Genomic DNA, 26,249 nt, shown 5'->3' with positions numbered 1-26,249 from the left:
CTGGAACCCAGGAGGTGGAGGTGGAAGTTGTAGTGAGCTGAGATCGCGCCACTGCACTCCAGCCTGAGCAACAGAGCGAGACTCTGTCTCAAAAAAAAAAAAAAAAAAAGATCTCATTTAATATATATTAACACTGAACTACGTATCACAGTCGATAGCACTGTTAACTCATGCCTGAATGAAACTTATCTAACACATGTATTTCCTCCATAAGGCACATCACAGCCTTCTTGCACTTAGAACACAAGATAGCACTTTGTACTACACCTGGCAGTCATTTTTAAATAGCAAAATCACCAACAAAAAGGAGAAAAATGCAAAAAATGTAGTTATACTAACTAGACTGCAAAGAAGCCAATTGTTTATACTATGAGAGCTGATGCAAGAAGAAACAGCGTCACCTTGTTTGACTTCAGCTAGGAATACAGGGAATGACTCAAATTTTTTGCCACTTGGCACATGTCCATGAATAACCGCAAAAGTACCATGAGTATTGTTTTTCGAGTTAGAATTTTATCAAGTAGGCAAATTTGCAAATACAGAATCTGTGAATAATAGGAACCAGTTCCATCTACTCAGGAAGCAAAGGCAGGAGGATCACTGGAGGGCACGAGTTTGAGGCTAAAGAAATATGATCATGCCACTGCACTCCAGCTTAGGCAACAGAATAATACTCGGTTTCCAAAAAAAAAAAAAAGGGCCAGTTGCATGGCTCATGCATGCCAGCACTGCACTTTGGGAGGCTGAGATGGGTGGATTATTTGAGCTTAGGAGTTTGAGACCAGCCTGGGCAACACTGCAAAACCCCATCTCTACAAAAAAATACAAAAAAATTAGCCAGATGTGATGGCACACACTTGTGGTCCCTGCTACTTGGGGAGCTGAGGTGGGAGAACTGCTTCAACACAGGGGGTCAAGGCTGCAGTGAGCTATGTTCATGCTACTGCATACCAGTCTGGGTGACACAATGAGACTCTATCTCACAAAAAAAAAAAAAAAAAAAAGATTGGCTATAAAAGTTAATTTTTATTCCTCATCTTATTTGACCTATCAGCCACATTTTACACAGCTGACCATCACTCATGCTGATTTCCAAGATTTGAGTTACTCTTGATTTTCCTCCTACCTCACTGACAATCCCTCTTCAATCTCCCCAAACTCCAAATGCTAAGGAAGCCCAGATCCATTGACTCATCTCTATAATACTTACCCTTCAGTCATCCCATCTAGTCACATGACTTTGATCACACTACACCCACGTTAAAGAGACATCGTTCCACAGTTCTTGGATGCTCTATTTTTCTCTCTGTCCTTTCCTTTGTTCTCTGTTTTCACTGTGGGTAATTTCTACTGACCTATCTTCAAGTTCACTGATTCTTTACTTAGCTGTGTCAAGTCTACTATAAACACGTACTTTACCTGTGTCACCATTTTTTTTTTTTAGACAAGGCCTCACTCTGACACCTAGGCTGGAGTGCAATGGTGCGATGTTGGCTCACTGCAACCTCTGCCCACTGGGCTCAAGCAATCCTCCCACTTCAGCCTCCTGAGTAGCTGGGACCACATGGTGTGCACCACCATGCCTGGCTTGTTTTGTTTTGTAATTTTAGTAGAAATGGAGGCTTGCCATGTTGCCCAGGCTGGTCTTGAACTCTTGAGCTCAAGCAATCTGCCTGCCTCGGCCTCCTAAAGTGCTGGGATTACAAGCGTGAGCTACCACACCATTTTTATTTCTGACATTTCCATTTGACTTTTTCATATAGTTTCCAACCCTCTGCTGAAATTCCCCAGCTGTCCATGCATGTTTTCCACCTTTCCCACTGGAGCCTTTAACATATTATCCATTGTTATTTGAAATTCACTCTCTGATAGTTCCAAGCTGGGTTATTATCCTGAGTCTGGTTCTGTTTATTGTTTTGTTTTTTGACAGTGAGTTTTTTGTGTGCTTTTGGTATATGTTTTGTAATTTTTGCCTGAATGATAGACATCATGGGTAAGACAGTACAGACTAAAGTAAATAGTATTTATCTTCAGAAATGGGAAAACAAGAGGGTACACCTCTTCACTAGGGGGTGTGTGTGTAGGTGTAGGGAAGGGGTTGAGTCATCTGTTCAACAATTGAGCTGGGTTTGGATTTTGTTGTTGTTTGAATTACCTTAAGAGTACTACCAGCTTCAAATTCCTCTAGCGTGACTTTCTGCTTAGGGTGGGGCTGGTATGTCAGAGGGTTTTTCTCATTGTTCTTGCCACATACTCAGCCTTAGGCTTCATCTGTGCTTCTGCCCCAAAGAGGCTCTCTCCATATTCTTGTCCCTCCCCCAGGGGTAGATTGCTATTGCTTGACTTGACAGCAGCAACAGGGAGGTTCTCTGTTGTCCTGGTCCAGTCTCAGTCTCAGGGAGGCTCTATGTCCCTTGGTTACAGGGGTTGGGGCTTTCTCCCAGTGGCAGAAAAACTCTTAACAGTCTAAGCCCTTAACAGTTTCCTGCCATTTCCTCAGGGTTTGTGGGTTTTCTTTTTCTTTTAACTTTTCCCAGACACAATGGAAAACAGGGTTTATCCCCTTTCTCCTAGTGGCTTAAAGATTTTTTTTCCAAAGGAAAAAAAGGTCCAAGTAGGCCTATACCACCTACCAAGGCATTCTCTGGTCTTCCTTGTGTCCCCAGCCCCATTTTTCTCCTAAGCAACTGTTGGAGGTCCTCGGAGAAAAACCTACAAGAGGGTACGAACTGTCTTTGTGTCTGTAGCTCCCAAGGATTCTACATGCTCACGCTTGCCTACGCTTGGACTTTAGCAATTCATTAATTTTCCTGCTGGTATGCAGCCCTGCTTTCTTAATGTGCTCTGCCACAGGTGAGCCACGCCCACACCCCACCTCTATGAGTTTGTTATTATTTTATAGAACATACAACATATTTTTGTTTTAGGGTAAGAGTAACATTCTTTCCAGCTTTCTACATCCTAGGGGGAGTCTGGAAATCATTCCATGATTATAAATACCACCTATATAGCCACAGCTCCTAAATTTAGATTTCTAGTCTGGACCTCTCTCCTGGACCCCAGACTCATGTTTCTAGCTGCCTACTGGATAAATCTACTTGGATGGTCTGCCCAACAGATTTTAGGGTGGCTCCCATGATCTGCAGCTCCTGGTGTTTGGGACTTTGTCTAAACCTCTCCCCTTGAGAGTGGGAGGGACTTGTGACTTGCTTCTAACCAACCTTATTAGGCAAAGATGATGGGATGTCATGTTTTATCACAAGGAAATGGGATGTCATTCCTTTGATTATATTATGTATAAGACTCTGTCTTGCTAGCAGCCTTGCTCTCACTCTCCTGCTGGACTTGAAGCAGGCTGCCATGCAGTGAACTGCATACAGAGAGGATCACATGGCAGGGAGTTACTGGTGGCCATTAGGAGCTGTGGGCAGCCTCCAGCCAAGAACCAACCAAAAAACTGAAGCACTCAGTCCTATAGCCACAATGAAACGAATTCTGCCAACAAACTAAGTGAGCTTGGAAGTAGATTCTTCTCTAGTCTAGCCTCCTGCTAAGAATTCAGCCCTAGCCAATGCCTCAATTGCAGTTTGATGTGAGACCCCAAAGCAAAGAACCCACTTAAGATATGCCAGACCCCACAAAAACTGTGAGATAATAAATGTGTGTTGTTTTAAGCTATTAGCTTTGTGGTGATTTGTTCTGCAGCACAGAAAACCAACACAGATACTAGTACAGACATAACATGCCTAAAAACCAAATTCCTGATTGCCAACATTCCCCCAAAAAGAAAACGGAAAACATTCTCCAGTGTTGTCAATAAATGACAATTATATATATACATGTGTGTGCGCATATATATATATATATTTTTTTTTTTTTTTTTTTTTTTTTGAGACAGGGTGGGTCTACACTATGTTGCCCAGGCTGGTCTGGAACTCCTGGGCTCAAGCAGTCCTCCCACCTGAGCCTCTCAAGCAGATGGGATTACACGCGTGCACTACCATGCCCAGCTCAAGTAATTTCATTCTTACAGTTGCTCAAACCAAAACTGTGACATCAATCTTGGCTCCTTCCTTTATTTAAAACTCCACATCCAATCCAAAAGCAAATACTATTGGCTTTACAACCAATATATATCCAGAATCTTAACTTTGTCTCATCACTACCACAGCTACCACATTGGTACAAGCCATTGTCATCTCCCATGTACATTACTGTAATGCCTTCTAACTGGTTTTCCTGTTTCTACTCCACAAAACAGTCTGAGGGATTCTTTTAAGATATGCCAGATAATGTTTCTACTCAAAACACTCTAAAGGTTCCCCATGTTACCCAGATTAAAACACAAAAATATTACAGTGGCATATGCCCTGCATTATCTGGCACTCTCCCCTCTTCGCACCCCAACCCTCTCTGCGTCATCCTCTATCAGTCTCTCTCCCAACACACTGGCCACCTCGGTGTTCCTTGACCGTATCAAGCACATATTAGTCTCACAGTTTTATAACTGTTGGTCCATATAATTGAACAGGTATTTCCTCAGACATATGTCTCTGACTACCTTGTATAAAAAGAGAAGTCCCCTGTCCTCCACCACTAACTCCGTCTCTCTCCTATCCTGCTTTGTCTCCATGGCACATATTACCAACTGATATGTTTTGTTGCTTGTCTCTCCAAAATTAGAATATAAGTTCCAGGAGAGCTGAGACTTTTGTTCACTGCTATATCCCCAGTTTATACTGAATTATTGTAAAATACTGTTTCCTTTACGTAATTTTTTTTTTTTTTGAGACAGGATCATGCTCTGTTACCCAGCCTGGAGTGCAATGGTGCAATCACGGCTCACTGCAGCCTTGACCTCTAGGGTTCAAGTGGTCCTCTCACTTCTGCCTCCTGAGTAGTTAGAAATACAGACAAACGCCTCCACACCTGGCTAACTTTTTAAATTTTTTAGTAGAGACAGAGTCTCACTATGTTGCCCAGGCTGGTCTCAAACTCCTGGGCTCAAGTGATCCTCAGTATCCCAAAGTGCTGGGATTATAGGTGTGAGCCATCGTGGCCAGCCATTTTTTTTTTTTGTTTTGAGACAGAGTCTCACTCTGTCACCCAGTCTGGAGTGCAGTGGTACGATCTCGGCTCACTGCAACCTCCCCGGTTCAAGCAGTTCTCTGCCTCTCGAGTAGCTGGGATTAAAGGTGCATGCTACCATGCCCAGCTGATTTTTGTATTTTTAGTAGAGATGGGGTTTTACCATTTGGGCCAGGCTGATCCTGACCTCGTGATCTACCCGCCTCAGCCTCCCAAAGTGCTGGGATTACAGGCGTGAGCCACTGCGCCCGGCCTCCCAGCCATATTATTTTTAAAAATCACTATAAAATGATTTACTACCTAGAAATGTATTTATTTCACCTCACCGTAAATATGCTTCTGAGGAAATTTGGAGAAGAGTCACATCTAACTAAAATAACTGAAATATATATATAAGTAAGCCAACTGAATTAGAACATTTCTGTAAAGGGCTCTATTAACAGAAAAATAATCAAAGAAAGACTCCGCCTTATTTTTCTAGCACCATTTGGAGAAGACACTGCTATTCTTCACAGATATAGCCAAATAATGCAGAAGGATATATCAAGCTTAAAGGATTAACCCTTTGGGTCACTGGTTTTCAAACCTTTTGGTCACAAATCCTTTCAACATTCTTAAAACTTACTGAGGACCCCCCAAAATTATTTGAGTTATATTTATTAATACTTACGACAGGCCGGGCGTGGTGGCTCAAGCCTGTAATCCCAGCAGTTTGGGAGGCCGAGACGGGCGGATCACGAGGTCAGGAGATCGAGACCATCCTGGCTATCATGGTGAAACCCCGTCTCTACTAAAAAATACAAAAAACTAGCCGGCGAGGTGGCGGGTGCCTGTAGTCCCAGCTACTCGGGAGGCTGAGGCAGGAGAATGGCGTGAACCCAGGAGGCGGAGCTTGCAGTGAGCTGAGATCCAGCCACTGCACTCCAGCCTGGGCGACAGAGCGAGACTCCGTCTCAAAAACAAAACAAAACAAAACAAAACTTACTATATTTAAAATTAAATTTAAAAAAGTTAACAGTTCATTTCAAAATACAATACCAAATCCATTACATGTTACCATACCTATTTCCATTAATACAGTTTCAAAAAAAAATTAGTGAGAGAAATGGCATTGTTTTACATTTCCGCAAATTTCCTTAATATCTGGCTTAATAGAAAACAGCTGAAATCAGCCGGGTACAGTGGCTCATGCCTGTAATCCCAGCACTTTGGGAGGCCGAGGTGGGTGGATCACTTGAGGTCAGGAGTTCGAGACCAGCCTGGTCAACATGGTGAAACCCCATCTCTACTAAAAATACAAAAATTAGCTGGCCATGGTGGTGGGCACCTGTATTCCCAGCTACTCAGGAAGGTGAGGCAGGAGAATGACTTGAACCCAGGATGAAGAGGTTGCAATGAACCGAAATCACACCACTGCACTCCAGCCTGGACAACAGAGCAAGACTCTGTCTCAAAAAACAAACAAACAAACAAACAAAAAAAGAAAAAGAAAACAGTTGAAATCTCTTCTGATTCAACATTATGTTATCATACATTGTTTTGGTTGAATTATATGAAGAAAATCCGCCCTCACATAGATATGCAATTAGAAAAGATATGTAGTGTTTTAATAGCCTTTTCATTTACTTGTATTCTTTGATACAACATCAAAACTCAGCAAGTTATAGTTTCTTAAAGGTTATTTGATATGTACAGTCTGAACTTTGTGTATTCTGTTAACATTAAAATTCATTAGTCTAATCTTGCACTTTAAATGGCTCTTACACTCATGCATTTTTTTTTTTTGGAGATAGGGTCTCACTCTGTCACCCAAGGCTGGAGTGCAGTGACATGGTTATAGCTCACTGCTGCCTTGAACTCCTGGGCTCAAACAATCCTCCTGCTTCAGCCAAGTAGCTGTTACTACAGGTGTTGTAGTGCCACCACACCCAGCTAATTTTTAAAACTTTTTTGGCCGGGCGCGGTGGCTCACGCCTGTAATCCCAGCACTTTGGGAGGCTGAGGTGGGTGGATCACCTGAGGTCAGGAGTAGTTTGAGACCAGCCTGACCAACATGGTGAAACCCTGTCTCTACCAAAAATACAAAAAATTAGCTGGGTGTGGTGGCAGGCACCTATAATCCCAGCTACTCGGAAGGCTGAGGCAGGAGAATCGCTTGAACCTGCGAGGCGGAGGTTGTAGTTACCTGAGACCGTGCCACTCCATTCCAGCCTAGGCGACAGAGCGAGACTCCATCTCGAAAAACAAAAACAAAGGAAACAACTCTAAATATGGTTAGGCCTCTTTATTCATGGGTTCTGCATCCATGAGTTTCACATCCGTGGAGTCAACCAACCACAGATCGAAAATATTCAGGAAAAAAAATTTCTCTATACCGAACATGTAGAGACTTTTTTTCTTGTCATACAATATAACTATTGACATAGCATTTACATAGTATTACGTATTAAAAGTAATCTAGAAATGATTTAAAGTATACAGGAAAATATGTAGGTTATATACAAACACTATGCCATTTTCTATCAGGAGCTTTAAGCATCACAGATTTTGGTATCTGTGGGAGGTCCTGGAACCAATCTCCCACAGATACTGAGGGACGACTACATACTTAGTTTAAAAGAAAATAAAACCAAATGATCTTGACAAGATATTTAAAGGCCACCTTCTTTTCCTATATTTTAACATTTTATACAGTCTTTTTTTGCTTGGTTTTCTACTGTATTTTTTATTTAATTTTATGATATGGAGTCTTGCTCTGTTGCCCAGGCTGGAGTGCAGTGGCATGGTCTGTGCTCACTGCAACCTCCACCTCCCAGGCTCAAGTGATTCTTCTACCTCAGCCTCCTGAGTAGCTGGAATTACAGGCAACCGCCACTGCGCCTGGCTTATTTTTGTATTTTTATTAGAGACAGGGTTTCACCACGTTGGTCAGGCTAGTCTCGAACTCCTGTCCTCATGATCCGCCCACCTTGGCCTCCCAAAGTGCCAGGATTACAGGCATGAGCCACTGCGCCTGGCCTTTCCTTTTTTTTTTTTTTTAAACATTAATGCTGGGTGTGGTGGCTCACACTTGTAATCACAGCATTTTGGGAGGCCAAGGTGAGTGGAATACCTGAGATCAGGAGTTTGAGACCAGCCTGGCCAACATGGTAAAACCCCATCTCTACTAAAAATACAAAAAATAGTCAGGTATGGTGGCAGATGCCTGTAGTCCCAGCTACTTGCGAGGCTGAGGTAGGAGAACTGCTTGAATCCAGGAGGCGGAGGTTTCAGTAAGCCGAGATTGTGCCATTGCACTCCAGCCTGGGCAACTAGAACAAAAATCTGTCTCAAAAAATAAAAATAAAAAAATAAAATAAATAAAAATAAAACACATTAATAATCAGTCTGAAACAAGAGATTAATCTGCATATAAAATATTCCTAACGAGCTCAGTATTTTGGCCGGTCCCTCCCTTACCTGTTGAGCAATATGAGAAATGTGAGCTCCCTGAACTGCTGAACCAGGTTGAGGTGCTGTCTCTGACGTGGTACTCTTGTGGGAATCTTCCATAATCAACTACAAGGGGGAAAAAGTCAGTTAAAATTAAATATGATACAGAATATTTAAAGTATACTATAGAGTCATATAAAAATTGATCATTTGGTTGCCTCATTGGAAAAGAACTGGTAGCAATGGTATAGAGATAGAAAGGGGACTTTGCATATTCTTTAATTTTTTTGAATTTTGGTCCACAAAAACATGTTTAAATGTAATAAAAGGCACATATGAACGTAAATTAAGATGATTAAATTTTCAAATGTTATCCCATTGAAAAATGATTACACTCTTCCTGTCTATGGACACAAACATATCTGTCTCTAGGGAAGTTTCTCAGTGCACATACAGTTTTTTATATAGAGAATTTACTGAGTAAAAGTTGAACAAATAAATAAAACTATACCTAAGGAGGTTCTAAATAGGTTCTAGAAAACTTAGATAATCAACTTCAGGATATGTAGGCTGGGTAAGAATGAGAATAAATGAGCTATGAGAGATTAAATACAGCAAATAGGGAGAGAACCACTAACAAAGAAGCTGGTAAAAGATTTAGACAGAATTTAATGTTTTTAAAGGTTATCTGCAAAGGCAAAAAAAAAAAGAGAGGGTTAGCCAGCAAGCATATGAAAAGATGCTCAATATCACTAACTATTAAGGAAATGCACTGAAAACTACAATGAAATATCACCTCATACATACCCATTAGAATGGGTAATATCAAGACACAGAAAATACTAAGTGTTGGCAAGGATGTGGAGAAACTGGAACCCTTGTACACTACTGTGCTGGTGGGAATGTAAAGTGGTACAGCTATTATGGAAAATGCTATGGCAGTCCCTCAAACAAAAACAGAGCAATTTCACTTGTTGGCGTATATATCCAGAAGAATTGAAAGCGGGGTCTCAGAGTATTTGCACACCTATGTCCAGGGCAGCATTATTATTCACAATAGCCAAAAGGTGGAAGCAACCCAAATATTCATCAGTGGATTAATGGATAAATAAAATAGTGACTGTACATACAATGGAATATTGTTCAGCCTTAGGAAGAAACTCCTGTCACATGCTACAACATGGATGAACCTTGAGCATATTGTGCTAAGTGAAATAACCCGGTCATAAAAACACAAAAACTTTATGATTCCACTAATTTGACGTATCTAGAGTAGCAAACTCCATAGAAACAGGAAGTAGAATGGTGGCTATCAGGGACTAGGGGAAGGAGGAAATGGAGAGTCGCTGTTTAATGGGCATGAAAAAGTTCTGGGCTGGGTGTGGTGGCTCCAGGCCATAATCCTAGCACTTTGGAAGGCCAAGGCAGGTGGACTGCCTGAGCTGAGGAGTTCAAGACCAGCGTGGGCAACATGGTTTCTACTAAAATACAAAAAAAATTAGCCAGGGGTGGTAGCGGGTGCCTGTGATCCCAGCTACTTGGGAGGCTAAGGCACAAGAATTGCTTGAACCTGGGAGGCGGAGGTTGCAGTGAGTGGGATTGTGCCACTGCAATCCAGCCTGAGTGACAGAGGGAGACTGTCTCAAAAAAAAAAAAAAAGCTCTGGACATTGGTTGTACACACTATGAATGTACTTAACACTATAGAACTGTATGTTTAGAAATGGTTAATATGGCCAGGTGCGGAGACTCACGCCTGTCATCTCAGCACTTTGGAAGGCCGAGGTGGATGGATCACGAGGTCAAGAGATCAAGACCATCCTGGCCAACATGGTGAAACCTCGGCTGTACTAAAAATACAAAAATTAGCTGGGCGTGGTGGTGTGCACCTGTAGTCCTAGCTAGTCGGGACGCTGAGGCAGAAGAATCGCTTGAATCCGGGAGGCAGAGGTTGCAGTGAGCCGAGATCGTACCACTGCACTCCAGCCTAGTGACAGAGCGAGACTCTGTCTCAAAAAAAAAAAAAAAAGGTTAATATGGCCAGGTTTGGTGGCTCACGCCTATAATCCCAACACATTGGGAAACTGAGGCCCAAGAATCACATGAGCCCAGGAGAGACCAGACCTGGCAACATAGTAAGAACCTGTCTCTACAAAAAATAACAAATTAGCTGGGCATGGTAGTATGCTCCTGTAGTCTCAGCTACTCAGGAGGCTGAGGCGAGAAGATTGCTTCAGCCCAGGAGTCAAGGTTGCAGTGAACTGAGATCACACTACCGCACTCCAGCTTTGTCTCAAAAAAAAAGATGGTAAATTCTGTTACGTGTATTTTTCCACAATTAGAGAGAGAGGGCAACTAGGTAGCTGCCCCTTGGCTTCACTGAATTAGTAACTGTGGATTTAAGCCTACATATTTTCTTCTTCCTTTTTTCTAAGTCAGAAAACTTTTTTTTTTTTTTTTTTTTTGAGACAGGGTCTTGCTCCACTGCCCAGGCTGGAGTGTAATGGTCCAATCTCAGCTCACTGCAGCCTTGACCTCCCAGGCTCAACCCATCCTTCCACCTCAGCCTCCTGAGGAGCTAGGACTACAGGTGCATACCACCATGCCTGATTAATTTTGGGGGGGTCTTTTCTGTACAGATGCGGTTTTGCCATGTTGCCCAGGCTGGTCTTGAATGCCTAGGCTCAAGTAATTACTGTCTGCCTTGGCCTCCCAAAGTGCTGGGATTACAGGTGTAAGCCACCATGCCCAGCCCAAATTCATTTTTAACAACTGAATTGAAGCTATTGTTTTTAGTCATTGGAAAATCGCTTCACACGATGAAATCGCTTCACACAGAAAGTAGTTTAAATTTTTTTCCCTCAAATACATCACTAGTCTTTTTCTTCTTACACGGAAAATACACAATAGAAAGAAAACAGAGCCGGGCGCGGTGGCTCAAGCCTGTAATCCCAGCACTTTGGGAGGCTGAGGCGGGTGGATCACGAGGTCAGGAGATCGAGACTATCCTGGCTAACATGGTGAAACCCCATCTCTACTAAAAATACAAAAAACTACCCGGGGGTGGGGGCGGGCAGCGGTACTCCCACCTACTCGGAAAAAAAAAAAAAAAAAAGAAAGAAAACAGGATGACAGATATTAATCACAATATTGTCTAATTTCTTGTAGTCTTCTATTTCCACAACTTTACTTAAAATCATAACCATATTACATGTACTACTTTGTATCCTCACATTTTGTATCCTGTTTTTATTTATCATACATATCTTCTAGGTTTTAAATAGAAACATATTTAAAGGCTACATAGGCCGGGCGGTGTGGCTCATCCCTGTAATCCCAGCACTTTGGGAGGCCGAGGTGGGCAGATCATCTGAGGTCAGGAGTTTGAGATCAGTCTGGCCAGCAGGGGGAAACCCCATCTCTACTAAAAATACAAAAAATTAGCTGGGTGTGGTGGCACATGTCTGTAATCCCAGCTACTCAACAGGAGAATCGCTTGAACCCAGGAGGCAGAGGATGCAGTAAGCTGGGATTGTGCCACTGCCCTCCAGCCTGGGCAACAGAGCCAGACTCCATCTCAAAAATAAATAAAGAAAGAAAGAAAGAAAGAAAGACTACATAATACAGCATCCAGGGAATGTGCATAAATTGTATTTTTTTTACCAAAACAATACTGTCATAAACATCTCTGGTGCATAAACCTTTTTCTGTAATTAAGATTTTTTTCTGTAGTTCCAAAAAAGAGAATTACTTAATGTAAGGGAATTACGTAGGAAATATTTAAAGTGTTCTGAATGAATACAGTTTATCAAAAGCACGTAAGGAAGCAATAGAAATAATTAATTTGATAGGCAAAAAATGTACATTGTTTCATATTTCTTTAATTCTCCATTAGTTGTGTGAGTTATCTGGTCATATCATTTGTCCATCCATTACCAGAGTCTTAGTGTTTTCCTCCTTCTTTTTTTTTTTTCTTTTTTTGAGACAGGGTGTTGCTCTGTGACCCTGGCTGGAGTGCAGTGGTGTGATTACAGCTCACTGCAGTCTCAATCTCCTGAGCTCAAGTGATCCTCACACCTCAGCCTCCCAAGCAGCTGGGACCACAGGCACATATCACCATATACGGCTAATTTTTAAAATTTTTTGTGGAGACAAGGTTTCGGCCTTGAACTCCTGAGCTCAAGCGATCCACCCACCTTGGCCTCCTAAAGTGCTGTGATTACAGGCATCAGTCACACTGGTCAATTCAGTGCTTTTTAATCTACACTAATACAAGGTAATCCCACAGACAAATATACAAACAGAAAAGACAAAATCAGGTACCTTCTGCATAATATCTCTACTAAAAATACCTTTTAAATACCCTACTTCAGAAAATGTAAGAATACAGAGCAAAGAAGAAAAAAGAAGATGTAATCCTAAAGCACTGAAACTATAAAAGAGTTTTTATAATCTTGTTAATTACTAGAAATGATACTTTTGTTTTGATCTTGTTAATTACTAGAAATGATACCTTTGTTTTTTCCCTCCGTAACAATATCCTTAAGAATTCCTACTTCTCCATCTTGGACAATGTAGCAAGACCTCGTCTCCATAAAAAAATTTTTTTTAATTAGCAAGGTGTGGTGGCACATGCCTGTGGTCCCAGATCCTGCAGGAGGTGGGGGTGCTGGAGAGGGGGGCGCCCACTGATACTGGAGGATCACTTGAGCCCAGGAGGTTGAGGTTGCAGTGGGCCATGATCGTGCCACTAACATTCCAGCCTGGGTGACAGCAAGACCCTGTTTCAAAAAAGTAAGATACATTCCTACTTCTATAGAAACTAATATGATCAACAAAAAAACACACATAACAGTAAAAGCCACTATAATCAACAAGTAACATTTTGGACAATAATTATAACCACCTTTCCTACAAAACAGATAACTAACAGGGTGCACACTTATAATTCCAGCTACTTAGGAGGCTAAGGCAGGAGGATTGCTTCAGCAACCCCCAGGAGTTCGAGACCAGCCTGGGGAACACAGCGAGAGCCCATCATCTCAAAAAAAAAAAAAAAAAGATAACATATTTTCCATTATTGCATACATGAAGAATCAACATATCAAATAAAGCTTTTTCTAAAATAAAAACAACTTTATAGTTTCATTTCATAAACAACAGTATATACTATTTTACTGTTATCAGAATATAACCTTTATTTGTTCACTTTTTTTAAGCTATTATTTCTAAAATTGAGGTTAAGATTAACAATGTGTTAAAAACTTGTTCAATACAGAATAAATTTTATGTGTACGAATGCATTTTCTGTAAAAATAAAGTAAGCCCCCAGTTAGCATATATAAGCTTAACAGGAGATAACCCAAAATCAGGCAGAAACCAGGGAGTAGTGAAACACCACTTCAGAAGCACCATCAATGGCAATAGAAGGAACTGAGAAATCTTGGTGGCCTGAGACCTTGCTGACACAGAAAATGTCAGGGAAGGCAGGACACTTTTAAGAAAACTTGCGGCCAAGCGCGGTGGCTCACGCCTGTAATCCCAACACTTTGGGAGGCTGAGGTGGGTGGATCACCTGAGGTGAGGACTTCAAGACCAGCCTGGCCAACATGGAGAAACCCCATCTCTACTAAAAAAAAAGAAAAATTAGCCAGGCATGGTGGCGCATGCCTGTAATTCCAGCTACTCGGGAGGCTGAGGCAGGAGAATTGCTTGACCCTGGGAGACAGAGGTTGCAGTGAGGTGAGATTGTGCCAATGCACTACAGCCTGGGCAACAAGAGTGAAACTCCGTCTCCAAAAAAAAAAAGAAAAAAAGAAAAAAAAACTTGCAAACATTATATGCTAGACAATAAACTAAGAACTCTTTAAGCTCAACATCACTGATCATTAGAGAAATGTAAATCAAAACCGCGATGAGATACCATCTCACGTCAGTCAAATGGCGATTACTGGCCTGGTGTGGTGGCTCACACCTGTCATCGCAGCACTTTGGGAGGCCGAGGCGGGCAGATCACTTGAGGTCAGGACCTTGAGACCAGACTGGCCAACATGGCTAAACCCCATCTCTACTAAAATACAAAAACAAGCTGGGCGTGGTGGCGGGCACCTGTAGTCCCAGCTACTTGGAAGGCTGAGGCAGGAGAATCGCCAGAACCCAGGAGGTGGAGAGGTTGTAGTGAACAGAGATCGCACCACTGTACTCCAACCTGGGCAACAGAGCAAGACTCAGTCTCAAGAAAAAAAAAATCAGCCAGCATCCTGGGCAACTGTGGTCCCAGCTACTCGGGAGGCTGCCCAGGAGGCGGAGATTGCAGTGAGCCAAGATTGTGCCACTGCACCCTAGCCTGGGCAGTAGAATGAGACTGTGTCTCAAAAAACAAAACAAGGCCAGGCGCGGTGGCTCAAGCCTGTAATCCCAGCACTTTGGGAGGCCGAGACAGGCGGATCACAAGGTCAGGAGATCGAGACCATCCTGGCTAACACGGTGAAACCCCGTCTCTACTAAAAAATACAAAAAACTAGCCGGGTGAGGTGGCAGGCGCCTGTAGTCCCAGCTACTCGGGAGGCTGAGGCAGGAGAATGGCGTGAACCCAGGAGGTGGAGCTTGCATTGAGCTGAGATCCGGCCACTGCACTCCAGCCTGGGTGACAGAGCGAGACTCTGTCTCAAAACAAAACAAAACAAAACAAAACAAAACAAAAAGAATGGCAATTAAAAAGTCAACAACAGATGTTGGCGAGGTTGTGGAGAATAAGGAATGCTTTTACATTGCTGGTGGGAGTGCGAATTAGTTCAACCATTATGGAAGGCAGGGTAGCAATTTCTCAAAGATCTAGAGGTAGAAATACCATTTGACCCAGCAATACTATATACCCAAAGGAATATAAATCATTCTGTTATAAAGATACATGCACACATATGTTCACTGCAGCACTATTCACAATAGCAAAGACATGGAATCAACCCATATGCCCATCAATGACAGACTGGATTAAGAACATGTACATATACACCATGGAATACTATGCAGCCATAAAAAGGAAAGATATAATGTCCTCTGCAGGGACATGGACTGAGCTGGAAGCTGTAATCCTCAGCAAACTAAGAAAGGAACAGAACGTCAAACACTGCATGTTCTCACTTATAAGTAGGAGCTGAATGATGAAAACACATGGACACATGGTGGGGGAAGCACACCCACTGGGGCCTGTGGAGGAGGGTGCAGCGGGGGGAGGGAGAGCATTAGGAAGAATAGCTAATGGATGCTGTGCTCAATACCTAGGTAATGGGTTGTTCTGTGCAGCAAACCACCATGGCACATGTTTACCTATGTAATAAACCTGCACATCCTGTGCATGTACCCTGGAACTTAAAAGTTGAAAGAAAAAAAAAGGCTAGGCGCACTCCAGCCTGGGTAACAAAGTGAGACACCTGTCTCTTAAAAGAGAGAGACAGACAGAAATATATTTAGACAGTTACCTCACCCCAGCTTTAGAAATGGGGCAATTTGGCTGGGTGCATTGGTCACACCTGTAATACCAGAAATTTGGGAGGCCGAGGTGGGTGGACCACTTGAGGTCAAGAGTTCGAGACCACCTGACCAACACGGTGAAACTCGGTCTCTACTAAAACTACAAAATTAGCCAGGGGTGGTGGCACACACCTGTAATCCCAGCTACTTGGGAGGCTGAGGAAGGAGAATCACTTAAACCCAGGAGGTGGAGGTTGCAGTGAGCTGAGATCACACCACTACACTCCAGCCTGGCAACAAGAGTGAAACTCCATCTCAAAAAAAGAAAAAGAAAAAAGGAATGAAGGAATTCAGGCACAACAAAACTTGCAGAAATACAGTCGAGTGTGTTGGCTCATACCTGTAATCCCAGCACTTGGGGAGACAGAGGCGATAAGATCGCTTGAGCTCAGGAGTTTGAGATCAATCTGAGCAACACAGTGAGACGCTACTGTTACAGGACAGGGATCCTGATCCAGACCCCAACAGAGGGTTCTTGGATCTCGCACAAGAAATAATTTAGGGCAAGTCCGCAGTGTGAAGTAAAAGCAAGTTTATTTAAAAAATAAAGGAATAAAAGAATGGCTACTCCATAGAGCAGCCCTGAGGGCTGCTGGTTGTCCATTTTTATGGTTGTTGATGACATGCTAAACAAGGGGTGGATTTTTCATGCCTCCCCTTTTTAAACCATACAGGGTAACTTCCTGACTTTGCCATAGCATTTGTGAACTGTCATGGCGCTGGTGGGAGTATAGCAATGATGACGACCAGAGGTCACTCTCAGGCCATTTTGGTTTTGGTGGGTTTTGGCCGGCTCCTTTACTGCAACCTGTTGTATCAAGGTCTTTTTTTTTTTTTTTTTTTTTTGAGACGTAGTCTCCTCTGTCGCCCAGGCTGGAGTGCAGTGGCCGGATCTCAGCTCACTGCAAGCTCCGCCTCCCGGGTTCACGCCATTCTTCTGCCTCAGCCTCCCAAGTAGCTGGGACTATAGGCGCCGCCGCCACGTCCGGCTAGTTTTTTGTACTTTTTAGTAGAGACGGGGTTTCACCGTGTTAGCCAGGATGGTCTCGATCTCCCGACCTCGTGATCTGCCCGTCCCGGCCTCCCAAAGTGCTGGGATTACAGGCTTGAGCCACCGTGCCCGGCCATTAAGGTCTTTATGCCTTGTATTTTGTGCTGACCTCCTATCTCATCCTGTGACTTAGAATGCCTTAACCATCTGGGAATGCAGGGTCAGTAGGTTTTAGCCCCATTTTACCCAGCCTGCTTATGATGGAGTTGCTCTGGTTCACACACTCTGACATTCCCCCCACCTTTTATAAGAGAACCCTTAATCCTAAGGGTTGCAGAGGGACGAAGATCCACCTTCTATAACTTCTTCAGGCTAAACAGGGGCAATGATATTCCTGCCTGCCTATGAGGGTCTATCGCATTCAGGGTAGAAAGCTCAGTCAGAAAGCATCAGTATGGTAAGGTTCATTCATAACTCGAGTTTCGACAAAAGGTGGCATCTGGAAGATTAATAAGAAAACATTCAGGCCGGGCACAGTGGCTCACGCCTGTAATCCCAGCACTTTGGTAGGCCGAGGCAGGCAGATCACGAGGTCAGGAGATCGAGACCATCCTGACTAACACAATGAAACCCTGTCTCTACAAAAAATACAAAAAATTAGCTGGGCGTGGTGGCGGGTGCCTGTAGTCCCAGCTGCTCTGGAGGCTGAGGCAGGAGAATGACGTGAACTCTGGAGGCTGAGCTTGCGGTAAGCAGAGATCATGCCACTGTACTCCAGCCTGGGCGACACAGCAAGACTCCATCTCAAAAAAAAAAAAGAAAACATTCTGTAAGCTTGTCCTGTATTCCTATGCAAAAAGTATAACAGCAATATATTCCACAAGAGTAAAGCAAAATAGGCTGGGTACAGTGGCTCACACCTGTAATCCAGCACTTTGGGAGGCCAAGGTGGGTGGATTACCTGAGGTCAGAAGTTCGAGGCCAGCCTGGCCAACATGGTGAAACCCTGTCTCTACTAAAAATACAAAAGTTAGCTGGGCGTTGTGGTGTGTGCCTGTAATTCCAGCTACTTGGGAAGCTGAGGCAGGAGAACTGCTTGAACCTGGGAGGCGGAGGCCACAGTGAGCCAAGATGGTGCCACTGCAGCCCAGCCTGGGCAACAGAACAAGACTCTGTCTCAAAAAGAAAGAAAAAAAAAGAAGAGTAAAGCAAAACAAGTAAAGTTATTCCAAATAAAAAACTGAATTAGAAGGCTTTTCATTAACTGGGCAACTGTTGGAACTAAGCTGATACGGGGTTGTTAGCTGATTGTAATGTGCCCAGAATTAGAATAGTTATCCAGATTTTTAAATTACCCATCCCTCTTGTTTCTTCTGAGCAACAGTTAGAGATTACTGGTTGGTTTACAAGAATAAGCAGAGTTAGCCTAAATTGCAGAAACAAACTTAAAAACAATTAAGGAGACTAGAATTTAATAACAAGCATACCACAGTTTTTGAAACATAGTATTTCTCTTTCCAGTTTCCCATTTTTACTAAAGACAAATTACGGTAAGACTGATTTGCTTTATTATATTTGGCCTGATTGTTTGTATAAAGTGCAGCAAGAATAATGATTTTTCACATAGGCTTTTTAATTGGCTTTGATGGAACTCTGTTTCATAAGGAATCTCAGATAAGACTTTTTTAAAAGCCGAGCCCTGACATGGGTTTGTATCCTCAAATACCTATAAGTTGGGTAAATTTCTCTCCTTTTGAGGTCCCAAGATAACTTGGGGTTCCTGGACAGGTGAGAAAGTGACATTCTTTACTTACCATAGGTCAGAAACCTCGTACAGGAACTGTGTAGGCAAGGTATGAGACTAGTTCCCCAAAGGGCTTTTATTGGCTCTACAAGTCAAGTTTGATTCCTTAAAGGAAAGCACACCATTCCAGTCAAAGCCTTGGTAAAATAACCAATTTCTCCAATTGTATCCTGTTACAAAAGAAAACAGATTCTTATTGCACTTATGTGAATAACTACATTGCCATAAGTTAAGAATACTCACAACTAGTTTCTAAATTCTGGAGAAATCTGATATAGAGAAACAAATATGTTCCAAATTTCGTTCACAGCAATATACTTTACTCAATTGCTACAAACTGTAAATAGCTCAAATGAAAAGTTTCCTTGACTCTGAAAAACAAAAAAGGATCAGCAGCATTTTAATCCAAGTTAAAAAGATTACTTCAGTTTTCTATTGGTTCAGCTGATTCAGTTAACTGTTTCATTTGATATTCATGAACATTCTAGCTCTTCATGAGAGTTCTGAAAGTTGTTTCCTCTATTCCAATGTTACAATTTCCAAAGTTATTAGAAACTTGCATTTAAGAACACCTGCTGGCCGGGCGCGGTGGCTCACGCCTGTAATCCCAGCACTTTGGGAGGCCGAGGCGGGCGGATCACAAGGTCAGAAGATCGAGACCACGGTGAAACCCCATCTCTACTAAAAACACAAAAAATTAGCCGGGCACGGTGGCAGGTGCCTGTAGTCCCAGCTACTCAGGAGGCTGAGGCAGGAGAATGGCGTGAACCCGGGAGGCAGAGCTTGCAGTGAGCCGAAATAGCACCACTGCACTCCAGCCTGGGTGACAGAGCAAGACTCCGTCTCAAAAAAAAAACAAAAAGAACACCTGCTAGAGTTCTATAGCTGATTATAAACCATCTTCTAAACAGGATTAAAACAAGACAGCAATTGTCTGTGGATGATAAAAAGTTTTAGGAGAGCCACTATTAAAGCCACAAATGATAAGGAAATGTGGTTACTTCTGTGGCACACAATATTTTGCATCACGATTATAATTACTAACACACACTAAATCATATTAGAATTACAGGAGTTTTCCGTAACTTTGGAACATATACCAATAATATAGTTATGTAAATATAATACAAAGCAAAACACCATTTCACATTTGATAATGCCTCCTGTATGAATTTTTTTTTTTTTGAGATGGAGTCTTGCTCTGGCACCGAGGCTGGATGGAGTGCAATGGTGCAATCTCGGATCACTGCAGCCTCCCCCGCTAGGTTCAAGCGCTTCTCCTGCCTCAGCCTTTGGAATAGATGGGACTACAGGTGCGCACCACCATGCCCAGCAGCTAACTTTTGTATTTTTTGGTAGAGATGGGGTTTCACCATGTTGGCCAGGCTGGTCTCAAACTCCTAACCTCAGGTGATCCGCCCGCCTCGACCTTCCAAAGTGCTGGGATTACAGGTTTGAGCCACTGCGCCCGGCCAACTTAGAACAATTCTTTAACCCTTTAGCCAAAAAACCCCCACATTTCCATGCCTTCTTATAATCTTTTACCAAAAGTACATTCTACTTTCCTTACACACCTTACATGTAAAACTGACTCTTCAATAGTCTCAATCACATGTTCCAATTTTAACTTTTAGCGACTTTTACTTTTGGTGAAAACCCTGGTTAGTAAGGAATTTTAATTATGTACTAGGTGTAGAGCCTAGCCTAGGACACACCAGGCAGAAGTGCAGATAAGAGCTGACTCTTCAGCACAGCTAGGGGTGTGGCTAACTCCACATGTCCCCAGGCCTTATCTATAATCTAATGGCTTTAAGGTAGGGTAAATTGAACAATTTTTAAAAGTCAAAGAAACAGGTTGGGTATGGTGGCTCACGCCTGTAATCCCAGCACTTTGGGAGGCCGAGGCGGGTAGATCACGAGGTCAGGAGATCGAGACCATCCTGGCTAACACAGTGAAACCCCGTCTCTACTAAAAATACAAAAAAATTAGCCGGGCGTGGTGGCGGGCGCCTGTAGTCCCAGCTACTTGGGAGGCTGAGGCAGGAGAATGGCGTGAACCTGGCAGGCAGAGCTTGCAGTGAGCCGAGATTGCACCACTGCGCTCCAGCCTGGGCAACAGAGCGAGACTCTGTCTCAAAACAAAACAAAAAAAAAAAAGAAAGAAAAAAAAAGTCATTGAAACAGTTTATGGCCTTAAATCATTTAACAAACTTAGTACCTGACCTGCATACTTAAGACTAACATTTTTATCAATAATTTTAAAGCTGTTTTTCTTTCCCAAAGATTACTAAAGTTACATGAACTAAAAGGCATTAGTTTTTATTTTGCTTTCAAAGTATTTGATTTAAATGTTTTTGTTTAAGCCGATTAATCAGAGCTCTTATATATATATATATTACACACAACACCTATATAGCTACACAGAAAGACACAAGAAGATGACTACAGTGGTTGTAAGATTTTTCATCTGCCAGTTTTTAAATTTCTTAATTGAATTACTGGATTCGGGGTGGAGTCCTTGGAAGAACAGGGCCAAGAAAGGGGTCTCTGATGCTTCGTTTTTCCCAAGGAGTCCAGACTGTTACAGCTTGAACATCTGCTTTCAATTAAACTGATTTTAACCATAGCACTCTTTAATAAAGTCCTTTTAGAAGTTTCTATGCCAAATGGCTGGTATTTCCGGCTTTTGAACTTTATCAAAGGTAATCTCCCAGGTGCTTAGAAAAACGAAAATATAAAACAGTTCACAGAGAAGAGGATAAGGTCACACAGATATTAAACCAGAAACGACTTACTTCCTAGGTGGGGAACTGAACCCGGACTGCTGCCGTGAAAGTGCAAAAGCTGGCTGGCTGGGTGCAGTGGCTCATGCCTGGAATCCCAGCACTTTAGGAGGCTGAGGCAGGCAGATCACCTGAGGTCATGAGTTTGAGACCAGCCTGCCCAATATGATGAAACCCCATCTGTACTAAAAATACAAAAATTAGCTCGGCATGGTGGCACACACCTGTAGTCCCAGCTACTTGGGAGGCTGAGGCAGGCAAATCGCTTGAACTTGGGAGGTGGAGATTGCAGTGTGCCGAGATCGTGCCACTGCACTCCAGCCTGGGCAACAGAGCGAGACTCCAACTCAAAAAAAAAAAAAAAAAAGTGCAAGAACTTAGCTACTGAGCTACAGCACAGGGCAGTCTCTGTTCACTTTCCCAGAAGGAGTCTAGAGTAGTTAATTTTGAGCTTATATTATAACAGCTTTTAACTATTTAACATGATTTTTAGAGCTAACTATGACATGAACCCTGAAATTCCTGTTCCCTGAAGATGGGGACCAAAAGAAAGTACCACACAAGGTTAAAAGGTCAAGTTCCCAAGGACATAAAACAAGGTGGAGACTTCATCCAATCTTTCATTTGTTTCAGGGACCTGCAGCCAAGTATGTTACGGACCAGCTTGCTGGGTCATCTTGAAAAGCGGGCTTTTTATTTATTTATTTATTTTTTTTAGATAGAGTCTCACTCTGTTGCCAGGCTGGATGCAGTGGCACAATCTCGGCTCACTGCAACCTCCGCCTCCTGGGTTCAAGAGATTCTCCTGCCTCAGCCTCCCGAGTAGCTGGGACTACAGGCGCACGTCACCACACCCAGCTAATTTTTGTATTTTTAGTAGAGATGGGGTTTCACCATGTTGGTCAGGATGGTCTCGATCTTCTGACCTCATGATCCACTTACAGGTGTTCTAAGCCTGTGTTTTATCCTAAAGTACCCTTTGACACAGAAAAATGAATTCAAAGCACAAAATACACCAGCTTAAGACTAGCCTTAGAATTCTTTTTCACATTAATCAAAACTTTACAGAGGAGATAAACACTGATTTATTCATTATTATTATTATTATTATTATTTTTGAGACAGAGTCTGGCTGTGTCGCCCAGGCTGGAGTACAATGGCGCTATCTCAGCTCAGTGCAACCTCTGCCTCCCAGGTCAAGCAATTCTCCTGCCTCAGCCTCCATACAAGTAGCTAGGACTACAGGCACACGTGCCTCCACACCAGGCTAATTTTCTGTATTTTTAGCAGAGACAGGGTTTCACCATGTTGGCCATGGCTAGTCTCAAACTCCTGACCTCAGGGGATCCACCCGCCTCAGCCTCCCAAAGTGCTGGGATTACAAGCATGAGCCACCATGCCAGGCTGATTTTTTTTTTTTTTTTTAAAAACCATTCACTTAACCATTTGTACAGTGAGAGAGAAGCCAGAAATCTGACTGGTAATAAATTCTTACCCTTTTGCCAGCATCCCAGGCTTCTGGGCTCCCTTTCCCTTAGTGGTCCTAGTGTTCAAGCTCGCGGCATCACTGCCCTGGGGGCCAAGTCGTATCATAAAGGAAAATTATCTTTTTTCGTTCTGGCCAGAGCAAAATACGTGTGATAAAACAAAGACATCAGCCACTCCGCTTAGCACCCAATATCAAACTAGCAAGGCTTAAATCTGCCCCCAGATGGGCCTGTCATCTTTAATTCAACCTCTGACTTGGAATTTCAACATGTGGTCTCTAGGCAAGGTGGTCGCCCTGAGTAATAGAAAATATAAGAAACTCGAAGTAGAGAAGAAAAGTATTGCCTGTAGCAGGGTGGGGAAGCTGATGAGCTTAGGGAGGCCAGAGAAAAAGACCCACTCATTGCAGCCGACAATGAAAACTTCAAGACACCGCTTGTGCATAGCAAATGAGCCTTTTCCAGCAGTCCCATCAGCTCTCAAGTTTCCCCTTTTAGGGAGGAAAAAGCTCCCCATGTCCCACGATCCTGTACATACCTAACCCTGTCACCCACAGCCATCAACAAACAGCGTAAGACAGATTAATCCAAAAAGAACAGCAGTTAACATCCCATAGTGCCAAACCTGTTCTTAGCTGACAGGGACTTAACTCAGAGGAGACTCTAACTCCCTACATCTTAGAAGGGCCTCCAACCCAGGGTCGGTCAAGTGTCCTTGCCTTTTATTAAGAGGGGCCTCTAACCCACTCTGTCTTAGGAGAGACTCCTAGACATAAATACTGTTGTTTCTGCAGTATAGTCGCTTCTGCGGCCACCACAAATATGTTACAGGACCCCGACACTTACCCAAAGGTAGCCATTGGGTCAGGGTTTCTGCATTATAGTCCCTCTGTGGTTGCCAGAAATGTCACAGGACAGGAATCCCGATCCAGACTCCAACTGAGGGTTCTTGGATCTCGCACAAGAAATAATTCAGGGCAAGTCCACAGTGCGATGTAAAAGCAAAATTATGAAGAAAGTAAAGGAATAAAAAGAATGGCTACTCCATAGACAGAGCAGCCCTGAGGGCTGCTGGTTACCCATTTTTATGGCTGTTTCTCAGTGATATGCTAAACAAGGGGTGGACTATTCACGCCTTCCCTTTTTAGACCATAAAGGATAACTTCTTGACATTGCCATAGGATTTGTAAATGGCGCTGATGGGAGTGTGGCAGTGAGGATGACCAGAGGTCCCTCTTGGGGCCATGTCGGTTTTGACCGGCTTCTTTACTGCAACCTGTTTTATCAGCAAGGTCTTTATGACCTGTATTTTGTGCTGATCTGTCTCCTCCTGTGACTTCGAATGCCTTAACTGTCTGGGAATGCAGTCCAGTAGGTTTCAGCCTCATTTTACCCAGCTCCTGTTTAAGACGGAGTTGTTCTGGTTCACACGCCTCTGACACCATCTCTATTTAAAAACAAAACAAAAAAAACCCCCAAAAAACTGGCAAAGATAGCACAGCCTATATTTAAAGTCAGAAGGGACTGCCACCTGCTGGTGATCGGGTAGGAATGGACAGATAGCTCACAGACCAAACCTAAAAGATAATGGCAAGTATTAAAGAGCTAACACATTCGACTTTAGGGGAACAGTATTGATTCTAATTAAGACACAGAGGTAACTGCACATGATAAACTCTAAAGAAAAAACAGCATTTTAGAAGAACGCATTTCTGTTAACAAAAACCTCAGGTTAAAATGCATTCTGCGACATAAATACCTACAGACTCATCACAGGTGAGGCCAGTTTGACAAAGATGCCTGCCAGATCCACGCCGAGCTTCTGAAGCCTAAAGGTTCTCAAAGAGTACCACCCGCCGAATCAATGCTCTCCAAAACACTAACGCCACAACCAGACATTTCACATTGCAGTCATTTCAAAGCGATTCAGCTGCCCGCTGCAAAGCATCGATGAAACTGAGAAATGCCGGGCTTCGCTTTATGACATACAAGACAAAAGAGAAGGTCACCCTCGGCTGGGTCGCCCATCCAAAAGGGAACAGACACCCATGTGTCATTCCCAGGCGGGGGGAAAGCCGCCTACTGTCCCCACTCTGTCTCCGCTGCCAGGCACATCTCTCCAGAATTGTCTGGGGCGTGCGCGATGCCGTGCTTCTGTTGCCCGCTAGACTGCAAGCTCCAGGAGGGTAATGGGCACCTCTTCCCTCAGGGTCGCCAGCGCCGACGCGCTTAGAGGACCCTGTCGCGGGGTTAACCAGACCCGGGTTCCGCTCGGCTGACACCGCGCCGAGGCCATAGCCGCGCCGCCCTCCGCCAGGCTCCTGGCCCAACCTCGAAACCTCCCACGGAGAGCTGGCGCCTGCGACCGCAAAGGACGGCTCCTGAGGCGAAAGCCACCCCGCGGCGGGCGGTTTCCACGTTTACTTTTATTTGGGAGCGAGGGGAACGCGACACACTACTGGATGGGCTCAGCTCAGCACCAAAGCGCGGGGGCCGGAAGCGCGGGCGGCCCCTCCCCCTTCCGCTGCGCCCCTCCCCCACCGCCACCACCGCGCGCGACCCCCACTCGGCGCGCGACCCGCTCTGCGTCCCCGCCGGCGCCACGTTCCCGCGTCCTTCCCCGCCCGGGCCACGGGGCACGTCCCTCCCCGCCCCCCACTTACCTGTGGCTGCTGCCTCGCCGCTCTCCAGGGCGGGAACTTCCACTCCCCCCTCCCAGGTAGATCGGAATTCACTACCCACGTCCCCACCCCCTCACGCAGCGGGGGACTAGCCTCCTTCTCGGGGGTCAGGTGGGGCGGGGAGAATTAGTGTCACTTAACAGCCAACTGTCCTAAGGAACCGTTTGCTCGGCAGTCAGGGCCGCCACTGGCGGCATGATCTACACCAAGCCGGGGGCGGGGGCGGGGGCGGGGGCGGGGGGGGGCAAAACTGAGTACAAGTGTGCGCTGGGGAGAAGCTACGGCGATGCCTCCGCGCGGGCCGCCGTCCTGCGTCACCGCGCTGCCCACGTGACGCGCCGCCATCTTGTACGCGGTCCTGACTTGTGGCTAGGGGTGTCTCGGAACGCGTTCCTGAGGCTGCCGGGAGAGAGGGAGGCTGCCCGCGGTTCCGTTTCTCCTTAGGAGCGGT

General features: G+C 44.1%; 1 protein-coding gene across 19 annotated transcripts in view; it reads right to left on the bottom strand.

Annotated features, from left to right (window-relative positions):
* The window catches only part of ATF1 (activating transcription factor 1), a 67,198-nt gene extending 41,100 nt beyond the window's left edge, over positions 1-26,098 (bottom strand). For 2 of the 19 annotated variants that reach the window (XM_031650464.1, XM_031650466.1), the window contains exons 1-5: positions 23,126-24,158; positions 18,858-19,017; positions 13,156-13,300; positions 8,548-8,646; positions 7,274-7,323 (exon numbers count right to left, since the gene is read on the bottom strand). In XM_031650464.1, the coding sequence (XP_031506324.1) occupies positions 7,274-7,323; positions 8,548-8,646; positions 13,156-13,300; positions 18,858-18,860 (297 nt within the window). In that variant the 5' untranslated portion in view covers positions 18,861-19,017; positions 23,126-24,158. The other 17 variants (XM_021922349.2, XM_021922338.2, XM_031650461.1 and 14 more) reach the window with 16 other exon arrangements.
* Positions 26,099-26,249: the final 151 nt, after the last annotated feature.

This window comes from Papio anubis, chromosome 9 (genome assembly GCF_008728515.1).
Source record: "Papio anubis isolate 15944 chromosome 9, Panubis1.0, whole genome shotgun sequence".
NCBI classification, from domain to species: Eukaryota; Metazoa; Chordata; class Mammalia; order Primates; family Cercopithecidae; genus Papio; species Papio anubis.
This window is presented reverse-complemented; position numbering and strand designations above follow the sequence as displayed.